Here is a 10,938-nt window from a genome sequence, read left to right as displayed (position 1 = left end):
GTCACTGAAGAAACCCTGCAGCGCTTCTTCACACACACACTCATGCGTGTCCTGACACACCGACCCGTTTATAAAGGTGAGAGTTAGGGTCACATCTGGCCTTCATGTTCTGCTTTAGTGAAGGGGACTGTCAGTCTGTATTTGAGTAATATCACATGAGCAAGCGTGCTGGTTTAGACTTCCTGTGAGTGTGATACTGCTTTTATACAGCTACTCAATAAACAGGAAGTTAACGAAGTCTAATTTTTGCTACGCCAATGAAAAAGGTCCCAGTAGTTTTCGAACAAATTTGAGTGATTTCTTATAAAAAGGGTTAGTTATGGGCAGTGAAGCCTGCAGGAAGAGACCCTGAAGACCGACACACTCTACCAGCCAACCGTTTCTGAACAGGACGATGCTTTTAAAGAGGTCTCTTCTGCTCATGCGCATTTATTTGATCCAAAGTGCAGCAAAAACTGTAACCTTGTGAAATATTATTACTATTTAAAGCAGCTGTTTCTATGGGAATATGTGTTAAACTGTAATGTATTTCTGTGATCTGCAGCTGTATTTTCAGCATTACTCCAGTCTTCAGTGTCACATGATCTTCAGAAATCATAATAATATACTGATTTACTGCTCAACAAACATTTATTATTGTTGAAAATTGTGTTTTTTGTTAGTTTTTTTCAGGTTTCTTTGAATAGAACGTTCAGAAGAACAGCATTTATCTGAAATAGAAATCTTTTGCAACATTATAAATGTCTTTATCATCACTTTTGATCAATTTAAAGCATCTTTGCTAAATAAAAGAATTAATTTCTCCACCATCTCACTTTGTTACAAAGTCTTTTTATTTCAGATAATGCGCATGAGCAGAAGAGACCTCTTTAACAGCATCAATCGTCCTGTTCAGAAACGGTTGGCTGGTAGAGTATGTCTGGAGGCTGTCCTGTGTTTGTGGGATTGATCTTTGCAGCAGCATGAACTGTGTGTGATTGTGATTTGTGCAGTGTCAGATGTCATCGCTACACAGAGCCAATGGAGCTTTGCTAAAACCCCTCCATTACTGACGGCTCTCTTCTGTAAGGTAAATGACTTCTACACACTTAGCTCAGAGCAGCAGTGTCTCGATGACAGGGGCAGAGTCGGTCCACTGTGCTGCTGCAGAGAGAGAGCGGTGAGCCCCAGAGTAAGAGCTGTGTGTGGTGTGTCAGGTGTGTGTTGTGTTCAGTGTGGAGTGTGTGTTGAGTCAGCTGCAGCAGGTCTTGGAGACTCATGAGGTGAACTGGCGTCACGTTCTCTGGTGCCTGTCTCATCTGCTGATCCATCACTCTCAGACGCAGCGCTGCCTCACAGGTACAGGCCAGCGCTCCTCAGTCTCTGATGCATGACCGCTGAGGGAGCGATGGCTCGTCATGCAGTGTCTGTCTGTGCTCAGATCTGCTGTCCAGGCTGCTGAGCTCAGCGTTTGACCGATACGATGTGGAGAAGATGATCACGCTGTTCCTGTTGGCCCGCCAGGCGTCTCTCGAGGGGCCCGCTGTCTTTTCCTCATACAGAGATTGGTTTAAAGTCTGTGATTCGTCTCCAAATACTCGCATATTAAACCCTTTCCTAAACTTGAGGATTTAAGATGATGTTTTTAAATATCTTTGTATTTTCATTTGCTGGTTATTTTCTTTGTCAGTTGTCGTTTGGTGGCTCCAGCAGTTATCATGCTAAAAGCAAGAAGTCCACCGTGTTTCTCCTGAAGTTCCTGTCTGATCTCGTCCCTTATGAACCGCCACAGTATCTAAAGGTCAGACACGCTGTTTATATGGAGTTGTTGGCACTGAGTTTGGACTGATCTCCCTTCATGTTTGCTTTCATTGCTCTGTTTGTTCTTCAGGTTCATGTAATGCATCCTCTGTTCATCGCAGGGAAGTATCGGTCTCTCCTGCAAGAGTACATCTCCCTTGCCAAGACCCGACTGAGAGATCTGAAGGTCTACACCAGCTTCCTGATGTCGTACATCTGTGTTCATGTTTGTAGAGATGGATGTGTGACTGTAGTGTTCTGCAGGTGTCTCTGGAGGAGACGGGGATCTTCGAGGTGGTGAACGGCTCTGCTGATGTGCTGGAAGTAAGTCATGTGATGCTGCTTCTGCATCATTTAGCATATTTGACTGTTACAAATGTGTTTTAGGGTCATTTAAAACTTAAATTCAGCATTTTTAGTTATTCCTTGTGGGGGTGCTAGTGGATGGGTATTCCGACAGCCCACCCAAAAATGAGAATTAATATGGGAAAATAACAGCAGATAATGAAAAACAGCAACAACGTAGCAACCGGTGGGGAGAAAGGATGAAAAGGAACAAAAAAAAACACTAGAGATGACCAATCATAAGAAATAAATGACAATTTAGGGCTGCCCCCGACTAAAGATTTTCCTAGTCGATCAGTAAAGCTATAAGTCGACTAATCGCTCGTTTATTATATTCATTTAATTACTTCAGCAAATATGGGGAGAAATGTAAGTTTAAGGGCTGAGAGAGAACGGTATTTGCAGGGTTGGGTAACTTACTAAATAAAGTGATCCATTACTAATTGCTTCTTTAAAATTGTCATTTGATTACATTACTGATTACCGCATTTAAAAAAGTTACATTACTTTCACGTTTACTTTTTACAAGTTCTCAAACCTGAAAAATACACTACAAAGAGAAACTCGTAGTTCTTTCATTAATTTCATATTGACTGAACACAAATACATAAGTAGGCCTATTATTTGTATATCCTGATTTACTCCCAATATCAACCAAACAGCACTTTCTGCATTCCCAGTCTCCGTGAGCATCTTCCTGGAACGAGTCACTAGAATGAACCAAACTGACATGAGAAATACAGTATATCTAAAGAAAGCGTGAAGTGTCTTATTAAGCCTTGAATTGTGCTGCCGAGCGGTTTAATCAGCGCAGGATCTCATCCTGATGAGTCATTAATTTGACTTTATTAGTGTTATTGTGACACAAACGTGTTCACATTCATTTTTTGAACTTTTCCCAAACTATAATGCCAGACTAAAATGATCTAAATATACATCTAAATGTTGTAGGACTGGCATTTTAAATTTGTACTTATTTTTTTAACCCTGCATTTGTAACTTAAATGACGTAATTTTATTGACATACGTAACTGTAATCAAATGACATTTTAAATGTAACTCCTTACTTTACTGCGTTACCAGGAACAGTCACTGAGTAACACGTTGTACCCAACTCTTGTTATTTGTAACATTGCTCTACTGTATTAAAGGGGTCCTATTGTGCTATTTCACTCTTTGAATGTTAGTCGGTGTCTATGTTTGGGCATAAAACGATCTACAAAGTTACAAATCTCAAAGTCCACTCTAAAGGGAGATATTTAGTTTTTTTAAATCCCTTTTCAAGAACTCCAGTCTGGCTCGTTTGGACTACAAAGTTGTTTTCCTGTATTTGTGACACAAATAATTCCCGCCTATGGAAATTCAGATGGTTGGGGGGGTGGGGAGAAGCTTGGTTGAGCTCTGCACGTTTCCAAATCAAAACCCAGTGTTTTTATATCACTGTTTCTGATGGAAACCAACTGTTTTCAGACAACTTTGGATGTCATTTTCACTTCATCTTGCATGTAATGTCTGATAAAGCAGCGTTTGTGAGCGGAGCTCTGCTTCATGTGCAGCGTTACGGGTAAACCTCGCGCTCTTCTGCTCCAACAGCGCCTCCTGCTGGCAGATCATTACTGTGCATATATATGCGCCACAAGGAATTGAATCGTTTGATCGTTAGTAGAAAGAAGCATAACAGTCTATTTGCATGTTTGATGTCGACGAATGGTAGACAAATGTTTGCCTGCAGAGTTTGCAGACAGCCACACCTTCGATTTTCTTCCTGTCATGCTCATTAGCAGGTGAATCAGCCAGCCAGAGTAATTAACAGGGTCTAACCATTTTACAACCTTTCCATTTTGTAGAAAGCTTGGCCATAAAGCTATCGTCTGCTCTGGATAAGGGATGAGCGTGAACTCAAACTATATCCCTGGCCTGAAACAGAGTCTGTTTGCGACGCTGGTCATATACCGGTTCTGCTTGGCTTGGGCTAGAGGTGTGATTATGATGATTTTTGATCGTGGACGATAAAACTGTCTCCACGATCTGCTTTTGAAGAAATATGGTAGTATCGTGCTACAGCACACATTATATCAAATACAGTTCTGGTCTCCGTCTCTATATACTGTACAACACCACATACAGCAGTAGAGTTACTCTGACAGGACACTGCACTTATTCACGATCGCAGAAGTACATTATTTGCACAAGCCTTGCTGGTTAAATGTTTAATTCGCGCGCTGGTCTGACGTGCTCTTTATCTGAGCACATACACCTGAAGCACGCACTAAAACCCTGTCTAACAGCGCCTGATTACTCAACTAACTTATCTTTTGCGCTAATACTGTCAAAACACAAGGTTTACATACAGACTGAGTTGGTTATCTCTAAAATGAAAGTAAATAGTTAAGAGAGAAACAGATGCGTGCAGTTCTTAAAGAGACAGGACACTAAACATGCTGTCGACTGTCATTAAAGGGATAGTTCACCCTAAAATTACATTTCTGTCATTATTTACTCACTCACATGTTTCCCAAACCTCTATTAATTTCTTGTGCTGAACCCAAAAGAAGATATTTTGAAGAATGAGGGTAACCAAACAGTTGCTGACTTTGATAGGAAAGAACAATCCTGTGGAAGTCACTGAGGACCAGCAGCTGTTTGGTTTTCCACCTTCTTCAAAATAGCATTTATGTTCAGCAGAAGAAAGAAACTCATTAAATGTAAGAGTAAATGATGGCATAAAAATAAAGCATTATGACAGAATTGACAGACAGATGACAGAATATTTAGTTTTTGGGGGAACTATTAATTTAACAAAACAGAGAAAAATCCCTCACTATTCTTGACTGAAAATCTTTAATACAGTTGCTTTAGGAATCAGTCTATCTAGTGTTTTATTTTTATACTTGTTCAATCTTATTGAATGCTCTGCTAAATACTCCTTTTGTACCTGAAAATAAAGCAGTGTTTGTTTTATTTGTATATTATGTGTATTTGTAATGTGTATCTTTGTTCTTATTTTTTAATAAGAAAGATAAAATAATGACAGATTTTTATCTTCGCCCACTTTGGCCTAAATATCTGCCGTGTCTTTTTTGTTTTTTGTTACCTTGAAAGGCTTTGTCTTTCTAGTTTGGCTGTAAATCCTTCTGTGGGTCTGTTCATTCAGATTTCACATCCATAACCAGCCTTTTATTTTGCTGCTTTTTTTTTTTTTTTTTGTCAGATAAAATATAGTAATAGTAAAAAGTAAAACCGACCCATATGACAACCAAATACTGCAAAAATGAAAAGGATATTTTCAGCAGGAGGCAAAAATACTGGCCTGAGAGCCTACCTTTTTTAAAAACTTTTTATTATATTATGTAATTTAGTTTAAAAATGTCTTAAAATGTACAGCGTTACACTATTGTGGTTTAATGTATTTCCAGTGTCCAGCACTGCAGGATGTTGAGAAGGCCCTAACACTTTTCATGACCTCCAATAAGATCCCAGCAACAGTGATAGAGGCCAGGTACTGTCTCACACACGCAGACACACACACGCGCACACACACACACACACCGACAGACAGACAGTCAGAAACACAGACAGACAGACAGACACACACACACACACACACACACACACACACACACACACACACACACACACACACCGACAGACAGACAGTCAGAAACACAGACAGACAGACAGACACACACACACACACACACAGACAGTCAGAAACACAGAGACAGACTGACACAATAGAATATACGGTCTGTACAGTAGAAAAACCATTACAGTTGTTTCACTATCCTTGTGGGGACTCTCATAGGCGTAATGGTTTTCTGCTGTACAGACGTATATTCTATTGCCCTACACCAACCCTACACCTAAACCTAGCCCTCACAGGAGACTTTCTGCATTTTTAGATTTTCAAAACACTTCATTCTGTGTGATTTTTATAAGCTTGTTTACCTGTGGGGACCTCAATATAGGGTTAGTCCCCATGAGTCTGTGTGTATTCAGGTTTAAGTCCCCACCGGAATATAAAATCTCACTCTCACACACACGGTCTCTCACAGACACACACTCACCTGGTGAAGCTGTTCTCACTCACTCACACACACGGTCTCTCACAGACACACACTCACCTGGTGAAGCTGTTCTCACTCACTCACACACACGGTCTCTCACAGACACACACTCTCACCTGGTGAAGCTGTTCTCACTCACTCACACACACGGTCTCTCACAGACACACACTCACCTGGTGAAGCTGTTCTCACTCACTCACACACACGGTCTCTCACAGACACACACTCACCTGGTGAAGCTGTATTGTGAGCGTGGTTTTCTGTGTCTTCAGTATTTTTAGGAGGCCGTATTTCCTGTCTCGATTCCTCCCTGCTCTCCTCGCTCCGCGTGTGGTGAGTGTCATCAGCTCTGTCAGCTCAGTTTCGGGTTTAGATACTGGAGGTGTAACCCATGCAGTAGGTGATGTAAGGATGAGACTATATGCTGGTATGGGGCTTCATGGATGACCTGTCCTATAGGAAGATGTTGGACTGGATTATCAGATTTTATTTCATTGCAGCTTCCTGTGAAGTCCGATGCCAGAATGATGTTCATTGAGGCCTTGAGAAAGTAAGCATCACTTTATTACACATTCTAGTCTTCACTATAAAGTCATTTTAATGTTTTTAATATTTATTTTTGAATGAATAGGGCAGATAAGATTCCCGCCGCTCTCTACACGTCATACACCGAATCCTGTCAGAGAGAGACGTACAGACGAAAAGGTGCTTCACATCATTTCTGTATCTTTGATTTTAAAGAAATATTTTAAATTATTACTTTTAAAGAATGAATTAAAACTTTAAATTTTAAAGATACTAAATTGAAATATTTTTTTTTGAATTTGCTATATATTTGTACAGATTTGTGCTTTTGTCATTTGAAAGAATTGATTCTGCTGAGATTGCCATCACTAGAAGTTTATCTCCAACTGTTTATATGAAGTCATGAAGGAAACAGAAATATTATTAATGATTGAGTGACCTTTTAAAAATCAGACTGGTAACTAATCTAAAGATCATAATCTGAGAGAAGCTTTATTAGGTTTATTATCAAACTGGCTTTCATTTAGAAGCAATCATTTATTTTAAAGTACAAATTGGGTTAAATTAGAACTAGTTAAGTACACATTGAACCTGAAACATGATGATAAGATCAGCAGCTGAAGGCCAGCTCATGTAGTTCATGCTTTAACACGCCTGACGTCTCCATGATGTGAAGTAGTCAGAGGTGTCCATAGTTAAAGACTCGCTCGTGTGTGTCTCGCCAGAGGGACCTTTGCGCTTTAGCTTTCACAGAGCTGATAAGAGCTGTGTGTGTGTGTGTGTGTGTGTGTTGAGGTGTGTGTGAGTTGAGCGAGGACGGTCACCTGCTGCTTCTACAGGAGCAGTTCCTTCATTTGAGGACGATGATGAGCGATGGGGCCGCTGACACGGGTAAACACACACACACTAAGCTTTCAAAATGAACCTTCGTTCTTCATGAGAGAGAACTACGAAAACATTTTTTACGGTTGTTTTTCTCTTTTGAGGAAAGGTTTGCTAGTCTTTTTTGTCGTGCCAGATGTTCGTGCTCAGCTGTCCAGGATCTCTCTGACTCTGAAGAACGTGTGCACTGATGAAGAGACAGGAAGTGATGTCATCACACTGAGCCGGGATTCACCGGATTCGGCTCACGCTGCTGTATGAACACAGATGTCTTCTGCTGTCAGTGAGCAGGTCCTTCAGAATGTGTTCACAGTCCAGCCGTTCTCCTGAAGTTCATTATCAGATCCATTCATTCGCAGGGGGTTTGTTGTTGGATCTGGTGATTTGTTGTGGTTTGTGAAGCACAGATTCTCACTCAGTCTCCTCACAGCACATTATGTGATCTGGTTCAGTGGTGTTATAGAGTCATTAACACTGAACAGCTGGATGGTCAGTGAAGGGGATTCAAGTCTCCAGTAATGCCAGGAAATGCAAAGGTTTTGACTAAAGCTGTGCTTATTTAGCTAGATAAACACAGATTTGGTCCCCTTATCTTTGCTCTTTGACCTGAAAATGAAGTGATTGTTTATTGGCTGGATGTTGCGTAACAATCTTACTGTCGACAGGTCAGTGACCCAAACACATGAAGAAGTGACTTCATCAGTCAGGTTAGAGCCCTGGTGAATGTATTTCACTCATTAATGTTCAGAGCTGGAACAGAAATCAGATGCTGGCTGTGAATGTTTTCTGAATGCGCTGCACATCTGATTCTTTTTTTATTGTTGAAGATGATAGATGTATTTGAGCCTCACAGTTTGGAGTCTGACCTGTCTGCATCTTTCAGGTCACCAATCTGATCTTGCAGAGCTTCTGTCTGTGTTTACTGGATGCGTCCAAACTGAACCCTCCGAACAGGTTTGACACTCATCCTCACGTGGTGTACATGCACTCAAAACAGTTCTGGTTCTGAATCAGAAGCCAGTTGTCTGCTTAGATCAAGTCCTGGAGGGCCGGTGTCCTGCAGAGTTTAGCTCCAACCTGCCTTGAAGTTTGTAGTATACCAAGCAAGATCTTGAGTAGCTGCTTCAGGTGTGTTTGATTAGGGTTGGAGCCAAATTCTGCAGGACACCGGCCCTCCAGGACCGAGTGTGGTGACCCCTGGCTTAGACTAAGCCTTTGTCAACAAGGTTGACCATTGAAGAAAGAATTCTAATCATAATTTGTAAATTCTTAATCAGTATTTGAACCTTTTTTTTCTAATATTGCTATAGACCGAATTAGGGCTCATGAGGGGGCCACAAAACGACTTGAAATTACTACAAATAAAATGCATATACATACTTGCACTCGCGCGCACACACACACTCTCTCACACACACACACACACTCACACACACACACACACACACACACTCTCTCACACACACACACACACACACACACACACACACACAGACACACAGACAGACAGACACACACACATGTTGGTTTTGTGGTTTATGGGGACTCTCCATAGGCGTAATGGTTTTTATTCTGAACAAACTGTGTGTGCTATTGCCCTACACCAACCCTACACCTAAACTTAGCCTCACAGGAGACTTTGTGCATTTTTAGATTTTCAGAAAAACACCATTTAGTATGTTTTTTTTAAGCCTTTTGAATTACGGGGACATAGGCAGTGTCCTCATAAACCACCTTCATATTGTAATACCTCTGTCATACCCATGTCATTATACACATTTGTGTCCTCATAAACCACATAAACATGCGCACACACACGTATATGATATGTATATATGTGTGTGTGTGTGTATATTTGTATATGTATATTATTTGTTTTCATATATGACATTGTTGTGTTGTTTGTTTTCAGGCAGGGTTGGTGGCCGAGTGTGTTTGTGAAGGTTCTGCTGGGACACAGGTGGCTCGTCTCGGCTCTCACACACAGGCTGTGGGATCTGCTTCAGCACCAGGTATCTGAGCGAGCTGCTGTGGTTTGTGGTTTGTTGTATATGTGTGTAGGGGACCTGAGCGCTCCTGCTGTGTGTTTCAGGGCGGTGCGCTGAGCACGGCTCATGTGCTGGGTCTGGCGGCGCTGCTTGCGGAGCTGCATTACTGCAGAGGCTCCTGTCCTCCGCTGCGGCTCCAGGGTTCTTCTGCAGCCACTCTCCCTGTCTCAGAGAGTCTCTCTGATGCTCTGCTCTGCTCCACACGCTCACACATGGCCCTCTGCCTCAGGTTTGGCTCCACACCTCAGACGTAGCTCAAGCGCAGTGCTCGGACATGAGGTCAGACGGCTGCTGTGTTTCTCCTCAGGTTCTGCGTGGCTGTTCTGTCGTATGGGCTGTGCAGAGCCAACGCTCAGTCAAAAGATCTCCACAACTTTATCCCACAAAGACTTTATAAAAAGGTACAAAAACCAGCTCCATGTGAATGTTGATAGTTACTCATAGGGATGGATTGATTACCGGTTTGACAATAAATCATGATCAAATTCCCCACGGTTAGTAGTATATTCGATTACTGCGATTTGAACAGTTGAGAATAAATAAATACTGTCCAGCATAAAGCACAGTTTTCAGTAACAGTCTGATGTTTGCAGAGTAGTTTAAACTTGAGTGAAAACACAGCAGAAAAGCAGGGAGGTTTTAATTCTATAAATGTACCTCTGAAGGTCTTCAGAAAAGATTCGATGGCATCTTTGCTCCATGTAATACCTAATAAAGTAGTGTTTTAATCCCAGCTGTAATTCTGCTGCTCCATCAGCGCCACCTGCTGTCAGAGAGTGGATTTATAGAGACTTACATTCACATTCAGCCTCTGTGCCAGTGGCGGCTGGTGAAAAATATTGTAGGTGGGGCTGTTTGTGCGGGGGGTCTGGGGGCTCCTCCCCCAGAAAAATGTTAATTTCATAGATGTGATTTCCTGCATTCTGGTGCAGTTTAGGCCACCCATGTCCCTTGCTTATACCAATGAAATAACTCAAACCAGTCAATACCAATGGTCTAAAAAGACAATATTATTTGAACTGCCATGTAGAAATCAACAGTTTCACAGGTAATGATAATGTTTATTATGCTCCGTGTCCAGATAGAAAAAGTGCAAACGCATAACGATAAATTATTATAGGAAATACAACAATCTAGTTCTTTAATCAATCCCCAGCTGTAGACTACATATCTTTAAAGTTCACTGTAGACAAATTGGATAATGGATAACAGTCTGTGTTGATACTAGAGAAAGAGAGAAGGCTCTCAAAGAAAGCGTGGGACAACATTCTTGAAGAACACCAAGTATGAGA

At 41.4% G+C, this 10,938-nt stretch overlaps 1 protein-coding gene across 2 annotated transcripts in view; it reads left to right on the top strand.

The window, feature by feature from the left end:
- fanca (FA complementation group A) overlaps window positions 1-10,938 on the top strand; it is a 75,852-nt gene that overhangs the window by 17,737 nt on the left and 47,177 nt on the right. For both annotated transcript variants that reach the window (XR_013783965.1, XM_079412168.1), the window contains exons 10-26: window positions 1-76; window positions 993-1,069; window positions 1,197-1,338; window positions 1,421-1,554; window positions 1,670-1,780; window positions 1,871-1,966; window positions 2,044-2,103; window positions 5,541-5,623; window positions 6,464-6,524; window positions 6,692-6,741; window positions 6,823-6,896; window positions 7,512-7,607; window positions 7,735-7,853; window positions 8,482-8,552; window positions 9,511-9,610; window positions 9,691-9,875; window positions 9,954-10,047. The exon at window positions 1-76 is cut by the window's left edge and continues 37 nt beyond it. Coding sequence is in view for 1 of the 2 variants with exons in the window: in XM_079412168.1 (XP_079268294.1) it covers window positions 1-76; window positions 993-1,069; window positions 1,197-1,338; window positions 1,421-1,554; window positions 1,670-1,780; window positions 1,871-1,966; window positions 2,044-2,103; window positions 5,541-5,623; window positions 6,464-6,524; window positions 6,692-6,741; window positions 6,823-6,896; window positions 7,512-7,607; window positions 7,735-7,853; window positions 8,482-8,552; window positions 9,511-9,610; window positions 9,691-9,875; window positions 9,954-10,047 (1,629 nt within the window). In the remaining variant the exon portion in view is untranslated. The remainder of the gene's footprint in view (window positions 77-992; window positions 1,070-1,196; window positions 1,339-1,420; window positions 1,555-1,669; window positions 1,781-1,870; window positions 1,967-2,043; window positions 2,104-5,540; window positions 5,624-6,463; window positions 6,525-6,691; window positions 6,742-6,822; window positions 6,897-7,511; window positions 7,608-7,734; window positions 7,854-8,481; window positions 8,553-9,510; window positions 9,611-9,690; window positions 9,876-9,953; window positions 10,048-10,938) is intronic.

The sequence above is a fragment of the Barbus barbus genome, assembly GCF_936440315.1.
Source record: "Barbus barbus genome assembly, chromosome: 48".
Lineage (NCBI taxonomy): Eukaryota > Metazoa > Chordata > Actinopteri > Cypriniformes > Cyprinidae > Barbus > Barbus barbus.
This window is presented reverse-complemented; position numbering and strand designations above follow the sequence as displayed.